Source organism: Aptenodytes forsteri, unplaced genomic scaffold (assembly GCF_000699145.1).
Source record: "Aptenodytes forsteri isolate BGI_AS27 unplaced genomic scaffold, ASM69914v1 Scaffold209, whole genome shotgun sequence".
Lineage (NCBI taxonomy): Eukaryota > Metazoa > Chordata > Aves > Sphenisciformes > Spheniscidae > Aptenodytes > Aptenodytes forsteri.
This window is the reverse complement of record NW_008795034.1, coordinates 3,693,999-3,718,543: the sequence shown is the minus strand read 5'-3', so window position 1 is coordinate 3,718,543 and position 24,545 is coordinate 3,693,999. Positions and strand designations below refer to the sequence as shown.

Here is a 24,545-nt window from a genome sequence, read left to right as displayed (position 1 = left end):
CGCCGAGCGACTGGCACAGGCAGGAGGATGCTCGCTCAGCACCGGGAGGCTCGGCTGCTGCGAGGAGACCTTTGGGGTTTCTCCCGTGTGAACGGGGTGTCGGTGTGGCTTGCAGTTTGGCCAGGGAAATATTATTTATTCCACTTGACACAAGTGGAGGCAGAAGGTGCTGAACGGGGCGGAATCAAGCTGCTGTTTTCTGTCATCTGTTATTGATATTTGTTTAATTATTTTTAATTATTTATTATTTTCTTAATATGTTATAATCCCCGGCCCATCCACAGTGGGATCAATACATCAATACAATACAGGAGCTGCTGTTTTCTGTCATCTGTTATTGATATTTGTTTAATTATTTTTAATTATTTATTATTTTCTTAATATGTTATAATCCCCGGCCCATCCACAGTGGGATCAATACATCATACAATACAAGGCTTGAATTGTAATAAGGGAGGTTCGGGTTAGGTGGTAGGAAAGCTTCCTGCCAGGCAGAGCAATGACGTACTGGCCTTTGGCACGTTGAAGCGTCTCCATCCCTAGGGGCCAAAGAAGAATTTTCTTAAAAACAAAAATAAATTAAAATAATCTGTAAGTAAAGAAAATCTGGCCCTGGGGAATAGGAATGGGCCAAATGGTCTGTCCCAGACCCGGCAGGCTGTTTTCTGTGATATTTATAGGATGTTTTGTATTTTAAAGGAAGAAATTGAAGCCAAATCATGCTGATTGTTACAAAATGTTAGCTGCTGTTTGTGGAAGAGCCTGTCATGGAAAGGAGGGGAAGAGCCAGTGTCTGAGCCAGCTCAACGCAGGAAAAATTGTGGGGAATTTGACATTTAAAGTAATTCTGTGCTGCAGGGAAATAACCGGAGCGCCTTGTGCAAAGGTCTTGGCAGCTTTGAATATTTCAGAGCGCCTCCTTTTTTGTCCTCCCTTCTGAATATTAAAAAATAGTATCTGCTGATAATATTTGATAGCAACGTGGGTTATGGGATTGGGACTGAGTAAATCCAAGTGGGTTTTCCCTCTTTGCGCTGATGTCCTGCGGGAAACCACGTGAGCCTCTTCTCCTTCCCTGCGGCGGAATGGGGGTTCGGCTCTGGGGTGGGCGCTGGGGTGTGCTCGGGTCTTCCTGGAGCTGAAAGTGCGCGTGCAGCCCCTCGGACCAAAGCAGCTCGGAGAAGGGGCATCGCCTCCGCCGCCCCATGGTAATATAACCCTAAAGTATCTTCTGCGTCCTCAGCAAACGCCCAGCTCTTTGGGGGTGCAAAGGCAGAGAGCACGTGGCTCTTTAGGGGGTAAAAGCTTTTCGAGCAGCGGCCGTGCAGCCCCACACGCCCCAGATGCTCACGGGGTTCCCCTCGCCGCTGTGTTTCAGGCTGGATGCGGCCGGGCCATGGCGCAGCTGGAGCTGCTGTGGGCAGCCGCCGCGCTGATGCTGCTCGGGGCCACCGTCAGCCTTTGCATCAAGTGCCAGCTCTCCGGTAAGGCGCTGCCCGTGTGCTTCGGGGTCCCGCCCGCGGCCCCGGGCTGAGCTGGGGGGGGTCACGCTGGGCAGACCCTTTCTTTTTGGGGTGTCCCCTCCGGGTGGGTTTGGTCCTGCTCAGCCACGTGCTGGCTCAGGGAGCTTTGCCCTCGTGGGGATGCTCCCAGCGGCTTGAGCTGGGAAGGGTCTCTGCTGGCCCCCCCAGCAGCTACGGGGGGAAAGGACCCCCAACCCTGTAGCACTCCTTCCCTGGGGTGGGTGCAACACCATGGGCTGCAGACCCTTCTCCGTGGGCACCGTGGCGGGTGGCTTTGGGACACCCCACACAGGAGGACCATATCCAGATGCACGAATCCTGCGGGGGCTCTGGGGCAGACAGGCAGGAGGAGGGCAGGCGCGAAAGGACAGGCTGGGGGATGTATTTATAAACACATGAAATACAAAGAGAGCGGGGCGAGCACCCGCCCTGGCAGGGGGGTCGAGCCCACCTCTCAGTGCTGGGTGGGTTTTACTGGGAGAGGCTGCAGGAGTGGGGTTTTGGGGGCAGGAGTGGCTGGCTTGCTTGCTTTGCGGTGTCTGAGACCAATACTACACTTCAGACATGGCTTAAAAAAAATAAATCAAAACCCTATCGCAACTGCTGCTCGCTGCCCCCACTGTCCTCTCGTGCTCCCGGTTGAAGAAGTTTTGTGAATGTGTTTTATTGGTCTTTCTGATCTTTAACTCCCAAATCATCCTTTTCTACGAGCTTTTTTTTTTTCCCTTGTCTTCCAGCTACCAAGCGAGAGAAGCAGTCGAGTGAGCGGAGGAGCCAGTAAGTTGCCTTTCACAATCGCACTTCTCCCCCAAACAGCTCACCCGGGGTGAGACCCTGGCCAAAGCCAGACCCGCTCCGTGCCTCACAGCTGAAATCCAGATCTATATAAAATAATCCCAGAATGGGGCGTGCAGGGCGGTGTGCCCCAGCCCAGGGTGCTGTGAAGGGGTAATGCCTTTACAAAGAATAATCCAAAATGAAACTGAAGCTCTGACCGTGATGCCTTTGAGTCATTAACTAGTTGGAAAAAGGTCTGAGAGAATTGGAAGGGCAAGTCTTTATCCTGTGCCGTCGTGCCCCAAGATGAGGTAGAGAGGTCGGTAACTTCATAAACAAGACCCTGCCCTTGGCTGGTGCTGGTGGGACCCTGTGCCAGAGCAACCACCGACCTGCAGCATAAGCAACGAAGGAAATGCATTGTACACACATGCACCCCCTCTTATTTCCTTCAGCAACAGACAAACCACAGCTAAATGATATAAAGAAAGAAAAAAAAAAAAAAAAAAAAAGCTGGCTCGTAACCTTTTGATACAGGAGCAAACGTGGTGCAAAGGGGCTCTGCGAAGGCCTCCGCGGGGTTGGGGTGTTTGCTTCTGCCCCGCTTGCCCGGGACCGGGGGAAAGGCTTTGGCGTGGTCCGTCCGAGACCAATGGAAAAGCCAGCGCAGGCTCCATCCCCTGCGGGCTCGTACTGAATTGTCCTGACTTCTTGAAATTTATACCTGGATTAGGTGGTTTGACTTCAGGCTCATGGTGCTCTTTTTCTAGATCTGTTTTGGGTTAGTTCGGGCTTTTTGTGAGCAAAGTGGTTTAACTCTGTGCATTTGCAGACTTTGCAATGAGGTCCTTTGCCTGACACCTCGTCTCCTCGCCAGCCCTGTGGCGTGAATACCGGCTTGGGGTGGGGGGTGACCTGAAAGAAAGGGGGAGGGGGGAGAAAGGGATACTTTCAGGGTCCCAAAATCAGAGTCAGTAAGTGCCTGTATGCACCTGCAGTAGAAGAGCTGTTGAATCCTGTCGTGCTCTGAAGAGCAGCTCTCCTGTTAACTAAAAAGTAAAGAGGTTATTGGGCATGTGTGTTATTTTTATTGTTGATCACGTATGTTATTTTTTTCAGGTTGATGTTGAGGGATCTTGGGAGGGGCAGGGACAGCAGCGGAGGTGAAGCAGTGGGGTCTGAAGCCATTTCGTGGGTGAACACCCAGTTTTTTGTGGGTGAAAATGCTCTTCTGGCCTTAACTGGTGCATAAAGTGTCGGAGTAGGAATTACTTGATTAATAGTAGGATTACACATCTTGACTTTAAAGGGTCAAAGGGGAAGTCCAAAGGGAGACTTAGAAGGACACCTCGGGCAATGCAGCAAGGGGAATGGCCAAAAAGCTGCTCCCAGCTCATACGGGTTCTGCAAGGACACCTCGGGCAATGCAGCAAGGGGAACGGCCAAAAAGCTGCTCCCAGCTCATATGGGTCCTGCGTGACACACCGAGTGATGGACCTCGGCCTTTCACCACTCCCAGCGTGGAGGCTGTGCTCTTTTCCCTCCGCTCACCAAACAGGGAGGGATCTATTGCATCTATTTTCCTTGTCATAGACCCCACAATTCAGCTGAGGTTGTACCTCTATTTTTTCCAGGCTCGAAAGCCAGCAGAGTTTTGAGGTGATTCGATCCCACTCCAGTGAGTATGAACGTTGCACGGGGCTCCTGTGTTGCGGGGTGGGGGTCCTGCATGCACAGAACGGGGGGGAAGTAAAAATAAAAGGGTCACCTTGAAGCCAGGCGGTGAAATGATACGAGACGGGGATTGTCAAAGCCACCTTAGATGCTTCTAGGGATGCGAATTCTGAGCTCTAGGAAAAAAAAACTCCCTTCGAATTGAAAATAAAACACTAAAGCAATGTCATTGAAATGCAACACACCTTATTAACTCGGGCTCTTCAAACTTGGGCTCTTCAAACCGCTCTGTTCACCCTGTGAAAACGACGGTGTGGGTGAACCTGAATTGATAGGAGTGACTCATTTGTCATCACCCCCTTACTGCTTCCTGCGCAAGCTGGGTTAGGCGCTGACCTTTTGATTTTTATCCTGAAACGAGCTGCTGACGGGGTCTGTATTAAATGTCACCGTCTGCAGACGGGCTCTGCGGGGCAGCTCCTTTCCCTGGGACCTATCTCGGCCCGAGCCCCACAAACCCCCCTCCGAGTCTTTGCTTCAGCCCAGCCCGACCAAAGCTCACGACCTACCAGTGCATCTCACGGTGTGAAGGGAGGGGTGCTGAGCGTGGGAAAGGCTCCCGAATCAAGCAGGTTTGGCAGGGAATAGGAAATAAAGCAGAGGTTGGGATTGTAGCTTCCTCCGCAGAGCTAGCAAACACACACCGGTCTGCACAGACACCAGCTTTTCCTCTATTTGTTTCCCATTTTGGCCATCTATGTACTTTTGAGGAACGCTTTGGAAGGTGTTTTGGGATGCATTAGAAAAATGCTTGCCAGTACCGGGGAATCCTCTCTGGTGGATGCTCTGTGCTCATTGAAATTGCTGCTGCTGCTGCTGCAGTCGTTAACGTCTCGTTTTGTTCTTGGTGCTAGCTACAACCCGAAGGCTGGAACAAATTAAGGAACCTGAAAACTTATCAATAGCAAGGTAGGTAAAAAAACAAACCAAAACTCTAGCTATAGAGCCAAGGTTGGATGAACTTCACCCAACATACGTGAACATTCAGGATTTGGGATTGGGTTCTGGACCCTATAGATGGGGCTTGGGCTATACTTACTTCACTGATGGTCAATATGGGTTTAGGCTTTTTCTGGATTTCCTTCAGTCTGACTGTGTTCTACTGGCAACCATTTAAATCGAGCCCAAGGAAACGAGCTGTGGCTGTCCATAATAGGTACATCACGAAAAAGAAATGGCCGTTCTTTGCTTACAAGCAGTTTGACACGAGAAATTCCCTTCTCCCCATCACCAAAGCCCCCAAGAGCTACACGGCCGCAATAACTCTGCTGCAGTATTCAGGCATAGCTATTCCCACCTTGGGATTTGACCTCAAACTCTTCATTTCCCATTGCTTGTTATGTTTCCTGTATAAACTCGCAGGGAGGTTTCACGGATGTTCCTTCTGGCTTAGTCATTGCTGTGGTTTGTAACCCCTGGTACGGTTTGCTCAGACCTGGGATTTTAGCTCCCTTTTCTCTCTTTCAGGAAAACCACCAAGGAGCTCGGTGCCTCCTGCCGTGCTGGATACGGTGAGCATCTCCCCCGGGATGGGCACTGGTTCAATGCTCTCCCCATCCACTCGGCCACGGGGGAAGCACCTACCACAAAATTCATAAATGGGGATGTTGCAAATCTTGGCTTGTTTGTGTAGGTGCTGGCTGGGAGCTCCCACCGGTTTTGGGAAGACGGAGCCTCCGAGAGGCTGGTTACTTGGTGCCGGGACCCCGAGCAGGGCATGGGGGGGGCGTAATCCTGAAAACAAGCTGGGTGATGATAAAACTAACTGCTGTTATTAGTACCTACCCACGATGCTTGTGACTGGTCTGCACAGCGACACTTAATAAGAACTAGCCTGGGTCTGAGTTTAAAATCCAGTGCTCATCCTGCTGCGGCTGACCAGTCCTGGTTAGAGCTGCGGGGCCAGATTATTTAAAATATCACCCCTGGATGTCCCAACACCTCTGCCCTGGGGCGTCCAACCTTGCAGCTGTGTCCCCCAGCCCTGAGCAAGGAGCTGAGCGGGGGCAGAGCTGCTGATGCCGCAATGCTTGGTGGCTCCATCATCGAACGGCTCCCATTGATCAGCCTGAGCGTAACGTGCCCCTCTGCTTTTCCCCAGGGTGCAGGACCGAGTTCAGGTATCAGAATTTCCTGACAGGTAAATGCTGCAGCCGCACGTCTGGTGGTGTGGGGAGGGAAGGCTGCCGAGGCGATGAGAGGTTACCAGGGATGAGAGCTGGCGGGGAGCATGCAGGCAGCTGACACTGCAGCTGGCGGAGCCCCAGCTTGGTTAATTTAGCGATTGCTTTATAAGACACGCGCTGATCAGATTAACGATCAGAGCGGAGGGGGACGGGATGCTCGCGAGCCCCCCAACTCCCTCCCAGGGCAGCTGGTGCTTGCCCTAAGTGGATTATTGGCGTGTGGGGCTGTGCTCTCCTTTCCCAAACATGGGAGGATATTCCCCATCTCCCTGCCAGCTGGCAGGACCTGTCCATGAGAAGTGGTGAGCCCTGGTTTTCTCAGGGCCTGGGGTGGATTGGGGCTGCCTTCCCCCTGCTCCAGCCTCCCTGCTCTGCTTGTGGACGGGCTTCGGGGCTGTGCCGGGGCTTTCTGGCTGCTGGGGACATCTGCTATAGCCGTGCTCGGGGAATTTGTCCAGCTGTGCTTTGGGATGGCGGTTTGAGTTTATGCAATGGTACGGTGTGCTGACGGCAAACCCTTTGTGCTTGCAGAGGACTGCCTGCGAGGGGACATTGCTTACGTGTAAGTAGCTGGTCGCTGCCCGCCGACGCGATCGAGCAGAGCCATACTGGTCCCAGTGCGGTCGCGCGCTCCTGGCTCTCTTGGAGCTCAGGCTGGGAAGCCCGTGGGCTGCCCCGGGCAGGAGGAGCTAACGGCGGCTCTTCTTCTTGCAGGGAGCCCATATCTCTGGATTACTACAACTGTGCCCAGTTCTTCACACCACCCAACGGTAAGGTCCCCATGCGAGCGAGATGGGTTTCTTCTCCAGCCGCCAGCCCCGCTGTCCCGTGGCTCCAGGGAGCCCGTGAGACTTTTCTCGCCTATGTCTGTGTGTTATTGCCGTACGGCCTGAAGCAAGCGTGGGTCCGGGAGACACTTTCGTTAAGGCGTGTAGCAGAGTCGTGGGGCATGAGGGATGCCCGAGCCCCGATCGGTCCATCCGTTGGTTATAAACAGGACAGCCCAAACACATCCATGGCTCCCATCGCACAAAGCACTCTGTTCTCACCCTGTTTTGTCTCTGAGCAGCAGCAAATTATCCATTGCTGCAGGAGCGTTTGGGGTAACGAGGCCATTTTCCTGTTGGTAGCGCCGTCTGGTGTGGGTGAGGGGAGGTTGTAGCCCCTCAGGGTCCTGCCCAGACAGGCGGGAAAGGGCATGTCCTCGTCCAGGAGCTTTTCGTCAAAGGGAAGCTATCAAATATTTTGTATGCTTGGTTTATGAGGCTAGCGAATGAAGGTGGGATGAAACGCACTGCTCCATTCAAATGCGTCTTTTCAAGGCAAATATTGCATCTATGAAACATTTTCACCTCCTCGGGTACTCAGCATTTTTCTGCGCTGACTCAGACATCAATCTATTTTTATCTAAAATGAATTTCAAAACATGAATTCTATTTTTTATTTAAAGACACCAGAGGGAGGAAAAAAAAATTTATTTTTTTTATATCTCTTGTTTACCAAAAAAATTTAACTTATTTAAAAAAAGGGGGGGGGGAAGGGAGAAAGAGAAATGCGAATGTATTACTATGAATGTTTTTGTATCCCTTATTAGTTCTAATACTTTTTCAGCGGCTGAGGACTACCTAGAGGTAGTGTCAGTGTGTAGCTGTTGCGGAGCTGCTCTCAGTGGCTCCCTTGGCTAATGCCTTCCCCTCCTGCCTGGCGTGGCTTTGGGCAGCGGAGCCCTCACCGGTGCAGGGACTGCCTGTCCTGGTTGAGATCAGGCGACCCGCTGAGCTCCGTGCTTCTCCCCTTCAGCTTTGGAGAAGCGCGGAGGGTCGTGGGGTGGGCAGCAGCAGTGCTCACGCTGTCTGCAAACTTTTCCAGCTTAGGTGCCGTGACCACACTAACTGTTGAGTGTCAGTGGTGTTTTCAGCATCGGTGGATGCAGGTTTTGAGGTTAGCAATATAGGGACTCACATGGTTCAGCTGCTCACAGGCCCATCCAGAGAGCTAAAATAATCAGCAACGGAACAAAGAACTTGAGGGTGTTGGTTTTTTTTTTAATTCTTTTAGCAGATTTTATCAGCAACGGAACAAAGAACTTGAGGGTGGTTTTTTTTTTTTTTAATTCTTTTAAGCAGATTTTGGTTCTAGATGTTAATAGATTTACATATTGGGCTCGGACAGATGTTGTGCTTGGAATGGGGCTCAGTTCCTTCCCAGAAACTGAGAATAAGCCCAAGAAGACACCGCAGTCACAAGCATAACGCTCACTGGGAAGGAATACCCCCTCCCAACTGCTACACTGGGCTGGGTGCCTGGGGATTCACCCCTTGCTGGAGCCAGCCCTCTCCCTGTTCGCCTTAGGGGCTCCTGTAGGGCTAGTAATTATGCTTATTGGTTTTTATTCCTATCAGTAAGAAAAGTCACGGTGCCTCGGATTTGGCTGCTCGCCCTCGGGTGGCTCGGAAGTGATGACATGGCCGGAGAGGCTCAGTTGGTGCTCGACGGCATCGGTGGTGATGGTGCTCCTGTGGGGCAGAGATCGCCCGGTGCAACTGCGCTGGGGATGCCCCGGCCCCGGGTCAGTGCAGGCTGTCATGAAGACTAATGATCTTTTAGCTAATGTGCGTTTCATTGTGAGAAACAGCCTGCTCCTGTAGGTGCTGGGGGATCTTCCCAGGTCACCTACGCTTCCTTAAGTCCTTTGTCCCCCTCTTTCTTTCTGCCAGAGAAAGAGGAGGATTCCCATTCCTATCAAAACATCATCACTGGAGTGTCTCACGGCTCCGATCCGGGTAGGTGTGTTGCTGTCGTGGTTTGTGTGTGTCGTACAAAGGTATCTGGAAGTACAGAGAGGGACGGTGACCTGCTCAGCCGAGGGAAAACCCCCTCGTTCACAGGCTCAGCTCTTCCTATCAGCTCTGTGCCGGTGGAGCCGGGGTGCAGGGGCTGCCGCAGGCACAGAGCAGACCTGGAACATTTCCCCTTTCTGCAGGAAAATGCACGTGGTGGTACCTTACTGGCTGAGAGCTCACCTCCGGGCTGATCCCTTTGACTTGGAGGTCTCTGAAGTAATTCAGGAGCTTTGGGGTCTGCATTGCTTCTCTAGGTCTTTCAGTGTTGTTACAGCTGAGACTGAGTGTGGTTATAGCCCCCAGCTCAGGTTTCTCACCACGTCCAGCCCAAGAAGGCTGCAGGCAGTGAGCCGCTGGAGGATGGCGTTGGACCACAGTGTCTGCTTAAGGGATGTCTGCTTCTGTCCTGGGATGTTGCAATCAAAATAGGAAGTCAAGCTGGTTTCCTTCAGCAAATTAACACAACACTTTCTGCAGCGCTAGAGCCTGCCCTGCTCCTGCCTGGCTTTGTACGGAGCAATCAGAGGAGGCAGGAGCAGCGGGGCCCTGCTGCTGATAGCCAGGCGCGTGATCAGGGCTGGAAAAACGATGAGGCAGCGTCAGCAGACCTGCGGCAGGATGGCAGCCGCCCGGCTGGAAACTCAGCCGCGTGCACGGGGCGGTTGGGGTGCGGTGGTAGGAGGGGGGTTTCACAAAGGTCCATTTTTAGTCTGCTTGCTGTTCAGCATCATCCTCTCCAAACTCTTCTTAGACACAGATGATGCTGCAGACTATGAGAACAGCGTGGCGATACACATATGGAAACTCCAGCAAGCAGAAGGTATGTTCTCAGCAATCGTTTACTATTTAGGGATGGGGCTCATGGGCAGGGTGCCTGTCGCGCTAGACTGGTACAGACCACGCTCAGGGCAATGCAGCCATTGAGTTATTTTTCTCCCTAATCATCCATGATAAACATCTAAGGCAATGTCCAAATTGCTACACACACTTGTAATTGAATGTTGCTGCGATGGGACGTGGTGTTTCCAGTGCTCAAAAGGCCACCACACGGGTGGCTGTCCCTAAACCCTGACCACAGGATGCTACAGAAGAATGTCACTCTTCATGTCTTACATCTTCTTTATGTTTTGAATTTGCCCCGGTGCAAGCTCAGCCTTGTGATCCCCTCCAACAAAGAAATGTGCAGCACGCACATCCAGTGGGTCAGCCTGCGACTCCCCTGCGGTAATTGGGGGTGCAAATTTCTTAAGCTAACCTTTAAACAGCAGTTTAATCTAACGCGTGGCTTCCTGTGCAGCGCAGGGGGTAGTCCGGCCTCGGACATAGTGGTGAATGTATACATATATTTAAGATCCTTCTGTGTCTGGTGTGGAAGCTGCCTAAGCAAACTGATTCTTGTTATCCTGTTTGCATACCCTCTAGATTAAATCTAAGTCTGTCTCTTCTGGCTCTGAAAAGTTGTCCATGCTCGCCGCTCACAGAGCGCTTGCAAATTTGCTGTGACCATTTTGAAGCCCCTTCAAGGAGACTTTGACACTGATCTGAGGTTTCTTAGCCCAGGCACAAAAATATGTTGGCACTGAAGGCTAAATATTGGGAGGACACAGGGCGTGTCTATGGTGTGTATGTGGTTTTTTTCGATCAACCCGCTTACTGATCAGTGCTTCCCATCCTCACTCGCAGCTCTGCAGACAGAAAGCCTGGATGATGAGCCAGACTACATCAACACAGACCCCGCGTCAGGCCCTGCCCCTCTGTCAAAGCAAAAGTAAAAAGAGAACACGTGGCTGGTGGATTTATTTAGGGGTGGGAGGACTGTGTTTGTGCCAAAGAGAGCTCAGGTGGAGCTTTGCACCTAGCCGGTGCGGCCAGCCGGTGCCCAGCAGCCCACATAAGCTGTGCAGGGAGCAGGGGCAGCCATGGCATGTTTCTGGCTGATGCCAAGCTGACTAACGCCGGCCGTGGAGACAAATTTGTCAAAGTCTGTGTCCCAGCGCCGCCCTCCTCCAACAGGAACTCAAAACCACTTCAGAGCAGCTTCGGGAGGCGCTGCTATGTGCTGCAGACAGGAACCCCCAAAACCCCTCTGGTCTGTGCAGCTCGGAGGCTGAGCAGCGTAAGGGATTCCCTGGGCGCAGCTGAGCCCTGCCTGCTCTGCTACGACCGCATATCCTGCCCTGTTATCAGCAGCAACCTGATGCTAATGATAAAGAATTATTCAAGGCAGTTAATGTAAAAACCATCTGCGGAGAGCTGCAGAAAGATTGCATCACACGGAATGAGTGGGTGATATAACACAGTGTCAGTAAATTCATGGTAACGTATGGAAGAAAAGCAGCCCCAGATATACCAAACGCAGGGACAGGTTCTGCATTAGGTGTTGCAGCTCAAAACAGGCTCTCGGAGGCTTTGCGGTGAGCTTGCAGCAAGTGCTGGCTGAGCTCTCGTCAGGTGAGCGTATGTGGATTGCTGAGAAGGGGAAAGAGGAAAATAAACCACCGCTGTGCTAATGTATAGATCTGTGGTGTCTTTACATGCTGGTTAGAGCACGTAGTGCTGGTCACCCTGCTCCAGACTGGACTAGGACTCCAGCTGGGAGAGGGACTGGGACCAGTCTTGCTCTCCTTGTTGGGTTTTTACTCTCTGAGCACCTGCAGAGACCCAGCGGGATCATCCTTATGCCACGTGCTCCAGTTACAGGGTTTTACAATCCCCAAACTGTGGGCACCAGCGGTGGGCAGACCCCTCAAATTGGATCTTTCTGAAGCTGTGCAAAGCATTTAAGACTTGTCCCCACCATAAAAGGCACAGTCACCTCATTCTTCACATTGCAGTGTCTGCTTTGAACTTCAGCAGCCTGTCCCGGCAGCGTTAGCTTTGACACAGACTGTGCTGGAGGGGAAGCTGCACCAAGGGCAGGTTGTGCATTTTGGTCAAGGATTCAGCGTGTGTCACTCGTGGCACGCAAGTTGCTTCTCAACAGCACACGCACGTGGTCTGGCCGGCAGCGAATACAGCTCAGCCTGGTGAATGCCTCTTCCCCTGCCCACGGAGAGCCACTGCTCCCCGCAGTCCAACACCAGCCTCTGCCGGGATGCGGCTGAACGCGGGAGCTCCGGCCCGAGAAACCTGCCGCAGCAGTACCTCGCTGCCAGGCATCTCTCTTTGCTTGAGCTGGAGCAAACCAAGAGAATATCATAAAAATGGACTGTTTCAGATGGGGTTGCAGAGAAACTTGCTTTTTTTGCAGAGAAACTTCTTTTTGGAAGGTGTTTATGGAATAGCCAGGTGTTGCGTTGGCTAAGCATCTGGAGAAAGGAAGCCAGATTATCCATGAAAAAAATGAGAAGTGCTATAATGGTAACTCTTATAAGCAATTCTGCATTTATTCTTCTTCCACAGAGAAATTTTGAGGCGGAGGGGATTACATTTCTGCGTTAGCGTGGCCCTGCTTTTCGCTCTGATAGTGGCTCCGTGGCACTGGGCACACCAGCCTGCTCTGTTTGCCGTTCGTAATGGGGAGGGTGCCCACAGCCTTCAGAGCTGAGAGAGGAACAATCAGGGCCGATAGATGCCCAAAACGTTTAGCAAAGCTGCGGTAATGACTGCACCTGACTTGGTGGAGAGCAATGATCAAAGCAGCACAGGGGCTACCATAAATCCACCCCCCGCAAAGTGATAAATGATGGTGGGAAGGTAGGAGAGGGAGGAATAGCTGTCCTGCTAAGCGCTGGTGATACAGATTTTCTGGGAAAACCTCCAGTCCTAAGCCCTAGCAAAATGCTATCGTGGCTGTATGTGTCAATAGCTTCTGGTAGCTCTGTAAGTAAACTAAAGTTGCCAACGCACTTTTTGCCATTATAATGATGCCTCTGTTATAGCCTTTGCTAGCAGAGTAACACTATAAAATCCTCACGTCCAACCAACAAATGTCAGCACAAGTTCTCCACTAAGGGAGGGTGAATTTGGGCTCCTGCCACCTCTGTGCCCTCTGCTCTGCTCAGGGATCGTCATCCGGGAGCACGGCTGGGTCTTCTGCTTAGATGTAGTGTACCTCGCTACTTGTCCCTGGAAAGAAAATGTAACAGGCAGCAGAGTTAAGAAGTTGAAAGCAGGTATTAAAAGTCAGTGGACTTACTATTTTTTCCCCCTCCTATTTCAAGTATTCTGCGTAAAGTCTGAAGAAGTCCTCTGCTGAGCTGTAAGAGCACACCCAGCAAGCATGCGCACAGGGAGATTTCGATCCCTCAGTGAGATCTCTTCTCCAAATTGTGCCCAAGATCACATAGAAGGGGTGCCGCTGAAAGGAAGAAATGCTCTGCTTGAAGTCCCACAGAAGTCCAACTGCAAACCTGCAACTGGAGAAAGCACTCTGCCCAGCAGTGACCACGGGCCAGCCAAGAGCTCGCTATCCCATCTCATTTCCCTGCACATCTACTCGAGGGAGGATGGCCAGTCCGTGCAATGTTTTCTCCTGTCAAGCATGAAATGAGTCTTTAAATTGCTGAGCAGTAATGCAGCCAGCTACTTAATTTGTCAGGGTGACTCATGCACGATGGTATTAAGACATAGGGATTACATTCTGACTTAGTTCCTGTGCTCTCCTACAGGAGCGGTTCCCCACAAGAGAGGAACTAGCAAGGCAGAGGTTGCTTTTACAACAGCAGTGGTTCTCTGGAACTAAATGAGATACCAACCTGTTCACAAAAGCTAAAGACGAAAGAGGACTAAATCCCTGCCTTATCCACAGCTTGTAATTCACAGTATCTGTCTGTGGCAGTTTTCCTTGGGTTTCGGTATCCATTTTATAATGACACAAAGACCCTGCAACAACCGAGAAGGTCCGAGCCGCAGCTGCCAGCCTCGGAAACTGCACCAGTCTTTCAGTATTGCCGTAGGGAACATCAGCCCTGAAATGTAACCCTCGTCTCTTGAGCCCCGATGCACGGATTTGGCAGCATTGTACCACTTATTTATTAAAATTGAAAAGCCTCCAAAGACAATCCGGTGTTTTATTACAGTTTGCTATGATGCAGACGTTGTCTGCATCGTTGGGTGAGGCAGACTGAGATGGGAGCATGTGAGATGACATGGAATGGTGTGCGGGATCTGATGGGGAGAAAATGTAGCTCCTTAAAGCCTTCTTCCTCAAAATGGGTTCAGAAAACTGCTTCAAGAATGGATGTAGCCCATACTCACGTCTCCAGGACCGGTAAGAGTGAGCAGAGAAGTGGAGCTAAGGGCGAGCGAGCCCTGGAGCGGGAGAAGGGGATGTCAGGTGCTTCCTCCTGCAAGTGACTTGGCTGTATTTTTAGCAGAATCACTGAGACCTTGAGTGGCCGTCGTTTGTGTAGCTGAAATGGTGTGTGGTTTGGAGTGTGGTTTAGGAGACGATTTACTTGTAGCTCCTGCAAATGCATTTGTTCCTGCTTCCACGGGACTTTTACAACAGAGAAAATCTAGTGCACTTCAGGGATGTACACACACGCGGTCAGCTACAGCCTGGTTTTCTGCTTACCCCAGCCCAGCTTCTACTCACACCCTCTGGTTCCCTGATGTTTAAATGCTCTGCAAAAAGTTTGCACAGGTGGGGGACACCAGTGTCCCAGTGAGCCTGGAGCAGACACGGTGACAGCCACGGCCTGTGCTGGCTCTGCACAGGCTCACAGACAGGCAAGGAGAGAAGGAGATGCCTTCGTTTCTGAAACAGTGGGCCCGGCCCTCGCAGGACCATGAAATTGTCATCCTTGGTTCATCCTTCGTGACTAACTCAGCACCTGCAGAAGCTCCCACTTCCCATGAAGTGCTGCAGACTGTGGATTTTTCGCTGGAGGGGAAGGGCGAGCTCCGTTTTCAGTGATGTGCGGTGATGTTACACCTACTGGTGATTCATCTCGTAACCGGAGGGAGCCATTAAATGATTAGGAGATTAGCAGCAGTAGAAGAACCTTCACACAGTAATAGATCCAGCTAGAGAACTCCCAGAAAGTTCTAGCCATTAGGTGGGTGCGCAGCCAAAACATTAAACTAAAAGATTTACTGCTCTCCTGGCTAAGCAGGGAGGCGGATTAGACCAATTACATTTTCCTGGTATAAGATTTCTCCACTGCCAAAATCTGAGTTTGAAAGTTGTAGAGCCGAAGCCAGCAGGGCAGGAGCTGGCTATGGAATATATCTTCCCTCCTCTTACTGGGAGTCTGGGCAAATCCCCCCCTCGCAGCTCTCCAGAACAGCCAGCTTTAGAGAGGGGTAAATCCTTTCTCGGCTCCTGAAGTACTTTTCAGCCAGTGATCTCATTATGCTGGAAGATATCCAGGGACTGTTACGGGAACTTCCATTGATGTTATTACGGTCTTGTTCTGAAACACCTGACGTTTTTTCTCTGCAATGAGTGACCATGTACATGTGAGTGTGTTCACTGACGCACTGTCCTTTCAGGACTCGGTTTGAGGTGTGCAAGGATTTCTGGTGCTCAACCAAAATCACCAGATCCTGTACTGTCTGAACATAACGCAAGGAGAAATGACATCTCCCCTGGGTCCATGTATCTCTTTCCTCACATTAGGTAGGCAGCCAAGTGAGCAATTCACTTCCTGTTTTCAATTTAAGATGCATTAGAAAAGTAGTTTTGGCACCGCTGGTGCGGCTCAAATGGAGCTGGGGAGCCGTAGCTAGCTGCCGGAAAGCGGTAGCTCTGCACTCAGAGAGGGTGAGCAACCACCTTTGGTAGAACAGGCTGCACTGGTGGCCTCTCGGATCGATACTACTCCTCTTCTCAGGAAAAGTGGGTATGATTATGTCCCCCCAGTGCTGTGGAGGATTAGCCCAGAAAAGAATCAGCTCCAAACTGGAGCTGAAAAGCACCTACTGCATACAGCGAAGAAGAAAACCACTTAAAGCAGGTAGGAACAGGAACCGTGACCCTCCATGTTTCTCACCCTTCCACAGCACCCACGCAGCAAACTGGACGATGCGTAGGTAGGTACATCCAGCGGGGTCAGGACCAGCCTTACGAGTCCTCCTAATACCACGTGTGCTGTTTTATGAAACCTCCACTCTAACACCTCTTCCTTCCCCGTTCAGCAGTGAACATATTTAACTAGAAAGCAAAGACAGAGTAGGCTGGCTGCGATGTACAGCCAAAGCAAAACTAACCTACTCTTTAAATGTGCCTTATTTCAGTTTTAGGGACAAAAGCTGTGACGCTGTGTCTGTAGAGAACTCAGCAGCATAAGCCCCTGAATACTAAATTATTAGTCGTATATTTAACAGTGTTTGTGCTAGTAGTGGCAATTCACTGGCTGGGAATCAAAAGGTAAGTTCAATAAATATCTAGCGAAGGAAGAATGTACTTTGAGTATTACATCCATTATTCTAAGAGCCGTCTGCTTTAGTCCATTTGGGAGCAAGCTGAAATGTGACTGCGCTTTAGCTGTCAATTAACTTGCTCTCCCGCACTTTTGAATTAAAAAGGGTTGTCTTCAGGCTCTGGCAGAGGAGCTGCAGAAAGTCTTGCCGGGGCAATTTATGATGCTAGCAGCTCTTGCTGCTGGAACTCATTACCCCTGTGCCTGAGTCAGAGAAACAGAGGGTATAACCAGCCACTGCTTCGGCGCAGGGGCCAGTCTTCAGACTAAAGCCGACTTACGCTGCCAGTGAAGACCAATTTGGCACCGAGACAGCTGTGGCGTGGGCAGCTGAATACTTGGGGTGGAAAACTTCAACAGAACGGGGAAGGTGAAGTGCAGGCACCAGTAGCTTGTACCTCTACCATGCTTTGTTTGACTGCTATAATCAGAACGTACTTAATTGTATTAAGATAGCTCTGCTTGGAGACACATATCTCGCATCTGCTATGGAGGTGGTCAAATTCAATTTAAATTTGCTCTCGCTCTGCATTTCACACTTTGTTGCTCATCCGCACTGGCAAGGTGGTTTCCAAAACTGAACAGACAGGAAAGCATGATGCTGTAGCTTTTTGTTATGCTGAAACTATAGTAAAATGACATCACCTAACCTGGACAGCAAGAACAGAAAAGGGAACTCAAATGCAGAGCATCCCAGCATTTGGTAACTTTTTTAAAGAAATATCCAAAGTAAATAGCTAGCACCATTAAGAAATGTGCAATATTTCTCCTGTTTGGTGAAAGTATCTTCCTTACCCACAGCACATCGACAGCACCCAGTAGTGGCACCTGCTCAGCATGCCTCGATTGTAACTTCATGAAATTTTGTGCAAAAGTTTTTCCTTCTTGGTCTCGGTGAGACCACCACTCATGACCAGTCTTGAAGTGCAATCACTAACAACGGGATTCAATTTTTGTTTCTCCTGCCGTTAGGTCTCGGTACCGCTGACGTAAGCAGTTTTGTTGAGTGCACCAGACAGACCTTATTGCTCTGGACCGTCACCGTCCTCTCTTCTACCTCGGTTATACAACAGGTAAGAGTTCTTGGGTCAAAGGAAATTTTAAAGCTTTATTGGTCTAAATAAAAAAGTACAAAACATTTTTACAATAGAACCAGAATTCAGGACACGCACGGAGCTGCTGACCTTGCACACCAGGCCTTCACCTTCCGGAACGCAGGCTTCAGCTCAGTGAAATATCTAACTTGCTGCAGGCTGCGGTCGCCTTCACCTTCCGGAACGCAGGCTTCAGCTCAGTGAAATATCTAACTTGCTGCAGGGGCTGCGGTCTTCTGACACAGCCTGGCCAGCAGTCCAGCCATTTGTAAAAGTGAGTTCACACCTTCTGCTATCTTCACATGAGTGTACCCGATTTCCTGGTGATAAAGACATTGTAAAATCTTCTGTTTTCTTCCCCAGTCTATGTATAGTATGACTAATGACTAAGTAGAACATATTCCCTTACTGCTAAGGGACCAACTTTGAGTCACTCGAATTTCAGGGAAGTGTATCTTCTCATGTGAACCAACTGAATGCCTTTTTTTTTTTTTAAATCAAGGCCTGTGTTTCCCTACTTCCTTTATAAGAAGCAAGGTGCATACATTTTAGGACAGGTTTTAAATACGAAGAGTGATTCCATTATACCAGTTTACCATTTGTCATCTGGCTGTTAATAGAATTTAATATTTTACTATCTATTGGACTAGAATCAAGTATGCGCTTGAAGAAAGTTCTCAGGGAGTTATTTGAGGCTTCGATGTAAATGATAAATTCAGCCAGCATTATGTTTGTTATTAATTCTAGTTGATCACTGAAGTGACTTTTGGCACTTCTGTGGGTGGTTAGACTTTAAACTTCAAGTGACCATTCTTACTGACAAACTGATGATGCAGAGTGGGAAAGAAAGCAGTAATAAGAAGTTAAGAAATACTTTTTTCGCACTAATATACAGCAAATCTCAAAGAGAAAACCCTGAGGCTGCCCCTGTATTAGGGATCACATCCTCTTCTTAAAAAGGCCCAAAAGACCCCACCAGGAACTAGGTTAGTACTAACCTTGATAAATTCCAGTTTCAGATATTCTGGCATTTGAAAGGTTTTACACACACGGAAGATGTTGCCAATCACATCTTCTGGAGAGTATCCAAGTCGCCACAGGTGGGCAAGAATCTGTGCAGGCAAGAATAATCCCTCATTTATCTGCAAAACTTACCAGGTGAGTCAAGTATATTCACTCTTGGAACAGCGGTATGTAACTACTGGAACTGCATGTACTATTTATCAAATGATTTAACCTCAATTGTTTAGCAGGTAATTTCAATACCACTTGTTTTTTTGCTTGTTGGCTTATTCATCTGAACAGATCCCTGCATAAAAAGGATTTAATTCATCAACTTGACTGCATGGTATTGCCCTTATCTTAAAAAACAGCACACACTGTGAATTCTTCAAAACAAACAAGAATTCCATAGAGAAAAAGTGTCTGTCTATGCAGACACAACACATAAAAACCAACCTTGTATGCTTCATCAATATTTGCATTTATGCAGTGTTGTATCATTTCTTTCACAAGCAGAGGATGCGGCTCGTCACATACCTATATCAAAGAGAAATATTACACTTCAAAATATTAGAAGACTCTGCATTAAACCCCTGGTATTTTCACCAAGCTTCTATACAGCTGAAGTACTGAATCAGACACATTCTATAATACAGATTAAATTTTAAGTAATATGACTTTTCTGGTAACACAGCTATCCTGCCACGGCAGACTCAATAGCACGAAATGAGAACACCCAAGTAATAGATTCAAAAGTTATCACTGTGAAATTTCCCAGCAGTTATGCGATTCGTGTGCTTTGAGAGAGCTGGAAAGCCACAAAGTCTCAGACGTGCCATTAGGGACTGCCAGCACTCTCTCCCTTTTCAAAAGGCACATGCACTTTTTTACGGCCTAATGCAGTAATTGCTACATACACAGTGCTGTCTGCAAACTGGCAAAGCACTTTCAAAGGCTTAGGTATCTGACTGAAGGTCTCACACAGCTGTAGTGCTGAACTTCTAGCATCGCCGTTTTACGCTATTACTAACCTTAAAGACGTTTTCACTGTTTATAAAGCCAAATCCAGAATATGTGGACTGTAAGTTGTTTAATGCCTGTGAAAGAAAAAATGAGACTTCATTTATTTTCTGAAGTGCTCTACTTCTCACTCTCCTCCTCAGGATGAAATACACTTTTCAGAAAATGATGCCAAATAAGCAGTTTTCAATTGAGCAAACCACAAATGTATGCAGACTTTGTTTCCTCCCACAAATTTGGTATCTGGTTCCCACCAATTCACTTCTAAGGAGCAGATCCACTTTAAAACCTCACAAAACCAAATAGTTTAGTTACTCTTGTGCCACAGGTCACATTCCCTTTGCTCTACCCCTCCAGAGATAAATCCTTGAGAGCCACAATTCAGAAGGTTTTTTTGCTTTAAACAGAAGCCTTTGTTTCATTGCCTTTCTTCTTTTACCTGTCTCATATCTCCTTGGGCTGTGAAGATAATGGCTTCTAGTCCATCATCTGTGTACGGTACATCCTCTTTCTCAACAATTTTCAGTAGCCTTGCAAGGATTTGTGAATCTGTCAGTTTAGTGTAACGCAGCACTGCACACCGGGATTGAATAGGTTCTGAGGACAGAGATGTGTAATTAGCATTTCCCTCTTTTATAAAAAAAAAAAAAAAAAAAAATTTTTTTTCATCTTGGAAGAAGCTATCTCAGTTTCCAACTCTTCATTTTTCTTCTTTTAAAGAAAAAGAGCATGTCAGCTCCAAACAGAATATAGCATCTCCTTAAGCATATACAATTGTTATAGTCCTTCACTTGAGCCCAAATGTGCTACTTGAGTTTTCCCAGATATGTGCAAATATACCTGAAGCTCAGCTTCTTCTGTTCTCCTGGTTTTCTGAAGGTATATGTTTATCATGCTATTTTAACGGCTAAACAAGAAAAGTCTAATGGTCTACAACGTGTTAGCCTATAGGCAAACTTAAAGATTATGTTTCAGAAAGGACAACAAAAGGGGTTCGATACCCAGTAAGCAATACATCAAACATCTTAAACTGTAGCAGAGTTGGATGGAGATTAAGCCCGAAGTATGAGACATCTGCTTCTGCAGTCATGCATAGCACTATCCATCAAAAACAGCTGTTCAGAGGGTTCACCGGCTACACAAATACACTCTTCTTTTATCAGCTGGATGTACAGGTGGTTTGATTTTTCAGAAGTACCATGGTTTCTCGCAACGAGCAGGTCCAAGGTATTTCTGAAAACTGCCTTGGAAGTTAGCCAACAGTGTGGAGAACATATGACAAAAACGCCCAGGGACTAGCAGCACTTTACCTATGATTTTGTCAGAGGCATTGCACGCAAGTGCGAAGCGCGTTGTTTTGGAATAAATTTCCATTGTTCTTCTCAATGCTTGCTGTGCTCCGTCTGTCATGCTGGGGGAGAAAAGAGTTAGGACAGATTTTGCCCTTCACTGACTTACAGGTGCAGCCTAGTAACTATTTTTATACAAGCTTCAGAGTTTACTGATATTAAACAGTGCTTTGTAAATTACTTGATATTCTGGCTTGATAAACTAAGCAGCTTTTTCTAGTCATGTGAACAAATCACCCCGCAATGCAGGTAGTCACCGAGACCTCCGTAAAACTGACACGCAAAAATAAATCATTAATACTCTGAAGAATACTGCTAAGAATACTACTACTTATATGCAGATGGAGGAGAATGTCCTGTTTTCATCCAGTGCAATTGTCTGCGTAAGCCAGACTCTTTTCCAAGGGAAAGAGCCAATAAACTGGAAGATGCTATTTCATATCCAGCTAAATCACAAAGTGTTTCACCCCGGTATTCAGTATCTCCTTTGAAGCAATGATCTCTGCTTGATATGAGTAATCTCATAAGAACACCGTTCAATGCGTATTTATTTCCTAACGAATTATTTTTGATAGCCTGATAGAAACATCTAAGACTGTCCAAGACAGCAGCTCCACAGACAGGATAGATGCAACACATTTCACATAGTAGCTGAGGTCGAGAAAAAAACAACGTACCTGTCTGCTTCATCAAGGATGATTATTTTATGCCGACCTTTTGGAAGTGTGACCTTTTGCTGGGCAAACATTTTGATTTTGTTTCTCACAACATCAATGCCTCTGGAACAATAATTCAAGAGATTCATGATCAGTTGGGTGAAATTACATAATAGATTTTATTCAGCAGCCACAGTGGCTGAAGCGCTCCTGAGCTCCCTATTCTCCCGCTGTTTGTTCCTGCCCCTTCAGCTGTGCCAGTATAACTGTTGTGAAACCATGCTGTAAGCCAGACTGCCTGATTCAGATTTAAACACCAATAATCCTCATTTTTGGAGGCTCTGAAAAAATAATTTAACAGTATCAGTACATATGTATCAGTAACCTTGCAGTACTGCCACAAAATTACTTATGTTTGGCAAAGGTAGGGGTGATAAACAAACAAGGGCAGAAGCGTTTAATATTGCTTTGCTACTTTGCCAGTACTTCACACAGCTACATCCACAGACCCAGCTATAACTCAGAAGAGTTTAAGAAAAACAGCTGGACAGACTGCATCATTTTAGCACAACTTGGGTGCTTTCGGAGACAAAGACTTACTTTTAAAAAGAAAGGATTTTACTTTTTTGTTCTGTTTAGAAAATGAACGTTGTGATTCTATAGCTCTTCTGTAACTGATATTAACAAAGGCAGGTAAAATGTATTGTACTCACAAACAACCCTCTAGGAAATGTCCTCAGAATACCTCAGGACAGGTCTGCTACATAACTCGGGAAATATAATCAGCGCTTAGTGCCTGATCCTTGGGGTAGAGATAGTGTCCTCTACATACCTAACACCCTTAACCTACATTTTAATCCCCAACTGCCCTTATAGCCCTAATTTCTGTCACTTCACTTTTTTTCCTAAGCACTGAAGAGTTTCATTACAAACGACTTGCTCACTTTTCATTCTTAGGAGGATCTTCATGAATGCTGGAAGCTTAACTCTTTAAAGTAAATTCAAGAAAACAGTACCATTATAGATTCTGCACTCCATCTGTTTCTATTTTTGTGCATTAAAGTATCTATCAAGTTTATAAAACATCAAGTAATAATATCTATGTCGATAGTTGGACACCAAAGATTGCCTGGAAAAACTGCATTAAAACAAGTACTAGAGGCCTTAATATAGCATTAAGCCTATCAAGCCAGCCTGAGTTGAACTAAAAATAAAAATGGATACTTGCTTCTTCATTAAAAGTTTAATAAGGTTTATTCATTCTCACCTGTCATTTGAGGCATTCAGCTCCAAAACAGCATCCTTTAATGCAGGACCAAGCAGAGCACGAGCCAAGCAGAGGATACTGGTGGTTTTACCTGTTCCTGGGGGACCCTAGAAACGCAACAATACAGCAATTGCTGGTAAGTTTAATGGCATTTTCTAAGCTGTACTCTCTACAAAACTCCTCAGTTATGAAAAACAGCTGCAACAGAGGAACTGCAGAGAGAACATCAGACTAGAGGCTGCCTGAGTTCAGGATCCTGCCTCCAACAGAGGAGAGAAACACTGCAGGGAGAAGCACAAGACATGCTTCAATAGGCACCTGAGGGCCAAGTTAGTTTTTAACAGAAGGTTGTTCACTACTTGCGTATTCTGCCAAGAACCGTACAATCTCTGTGACCATACAATCAACATTTCTCTTACCAATACATTCAGGCACAATACAAAGCTATCCTGGGAGGCTATTGTGGCTAGATTTCAGAAGCCAGGACCAACACAGTGCAATACAGTAGAACACAGCAATACTTACAGCAATTATAATATTTGGTACGTTCCCCTCTTTTGCAAAGACCTAAGAAAGAACAACAATAAAAAATTATATAAGAAAATGGTGGGAACAAATAGTTTCCCATTCTATTTTAAGCATGAGAAACAGAGCTAACCCATTCTTTTCTTCCCTCCTGCTTTCATTTTTTTGGACCTTGCTGCTTTTGTATTTTTTTTAATTGAACCATTAGAAGTCAGCCCCTAGAATAGTATGGAAAAACTTAAAAGCACTTGATCCCACAGGTCTTTAGTACTCTTGCCTTTCATTTGCATCTGTTATATGTTTGCTAGTATAAGCTTTCTGTTAACAAATACTGTGTTTACAACCTAATTTGTCAAGGAAAATATTTTTCTTCCAGAAAAACATTACATTTCTTTCTGTTGTTATATAAATTATATTTATTCATTGAAACAATATTATTATAACAGCTACAAACTTTCTAAGTTGTACCAAAACAGGGCCAATTTAAACAATATCCCAATTCAAGAAAGTATATTTCCTTAGAACACCACTCAAACATGTCCTAAAACGTGTAATTTCTTAAGTAAATCAGAAAGGTTTTTTCCACATACTCAAGTATGGATGTAAAAATACAGAAGTGCTTTTACTGGTCTGTGGATCTATGCAGAATTATGTTTTTTGAGCTAACCTGTAAACCTTTTTGACCTGTAAACCAAAGGGACAGCTACACACCTCCAACCTGCTCACAGTATCTTCATTTCCAACTATTTCACATAATTTCATGGGTCTGTATTTTTCCACCCTGTAAAAGTAAAACCACACACACTTCAGCACATTTAATAAAACTTTTAATAGTGCTTTACACTGACAGAAAAGGAGGATTATGTTAAGATAACGTGGGACAAAGATGACTTGATGTGTCTTTAGTGCAAACGCTGCAGGGTCCCCCCTGACTGCCAAGCGCAGCATTCCACAACGCTAATTCCTTAATGGTTGTTTTACTTCGATTAGTATAAAACAGGAAAAGGAAGAAAAACATGCTCAACTTGGACACGAGTTTGGTGCCTCAGTCTGGCATCAGGGCTACGAGGAGATGCCGCCCTCTGCGCTCTGTTACGGTTAACACAAGGCAGGGCTGACTTTGTCTGGACTCGATGGGGACTTCTTGCTTTCCACCCCAGGCTGCCCGGTGCCCTCTCCCCACTCCCACTTCACAGGCCCCA

The 24,545-nt window shown here is 47.5% G+C and overlaps 2 protein-coding genes across 2 annotated transcripts; one reads left to right on the top strand and one right to left on the bottom strand.

The window, feature by feature from the left end:
• The first annotated feature begins 1,396 nt into the window (after positions 1 to 1,396).
• On the top strand, positions 1,397 to 10,835 carry LAT2 (linker for activation of T-cells family member 2). The gene is made up of 9 exons (XM_009276450.1): positions 1,397 to 1,484; positions 2,261 to 2,300; positions 5,502 to 5,545; positions 6,136 to 6,174; positions 6,752 to 6,782; positions 6,935 to 6,990; positions 8,938 to 9,003; positions 9,815 to 9,883; positions 10,747 to 10,835. The coding sequence occupies exons 1-9, from the start codon at positions 1,397 to 1,399 to the stop codon at positions 10,833 to 10,835; spliced, it is 522 nt and encodes a 173-aa protein (XP_009274725.1).
• A 6,749-nt stretch (positions 10,836 to 17,584) lies between these two features.
• Positions 17,585 to 24,132, bottom strand: RFC2 (replication factor C subunit 2). Its single transcript, XM_009276404.2, has 11 exons — positions 24,055 to 24,132; positions 23,344 to 23,385; positions 22,819 to 22,925; positions 21,573 to 21,674; positions 20,857 to 20,957; positions 19,986 to 20,143; positions 19,558 to 19,623; positions 18,983 to 19,063; positions 18,523 to 18,636; positions 17,700 to 17,844; positions 17,585 to 17,634 (listed from the first exon to the last, which is right to left on the bottom strand). Exons 1-10 carry the CDS (start codon positions 24,103 to 24,105, stop codon positions 17,734 to 17,736), a joined length of 933 nt encoding a protein of 310 aa, XP_009274679.1. The 5' UTR covers positions 24,106 to 24,132; the 3' UTR covers positions 17,585 to 17,634; positions 17,700 to 17,733.
• Positions 24,133 to 24,545: the final 413 nt, after the last annotated feature.

Excerpts from the sequence above, each read along its gene's own strand:
- LAT2 (XM_009276450.1), top strand. The coding sequence starts at position 1,397 with ATGGCGCAGCTGGAGCTGCTGTGGGCAGCCGCCGCGCTGATGCTGCTC. Across the intron at positions 6,175-6,751 it reads GTATCAGAATTTCCTGACAG|AGGACTGCCTGCGAGGGGAC; the intron begins GTAAATGCTGCA and ends TTGTGCTTGCAG. Across the intron at positions 6,783-6,934 it reads CGAGGGGACATTGCTTACGT|GGAGCCCATATCTCTGGATT; the intron begins GTAAGTAGCTGG and ends TTCTTCTTGCAG.
- RFC2 (XM_009276404.2), bottom strand. The coding sequence starts at position 24,105 with ATGAAATTATGTGAAATAGTTGGAAATGAAGATACTGTGAGCAGGTTG. Across the intron at positions 21,675-22,818 it reads CTGAATGCCTCAAATGACAG|AGGCATTGATGTTGTGAGAA; the intron begins GTGAGAATGAAT and ends TTATTGTTCCAG. Across the intron at positions 19,624-19,985 it reads CCCAAGGAGATATGAGACAG|GCATTAAACAACTTACAGTC; the intron begins GTAAAAGAAGAA and ends TTTCTTTCACAG.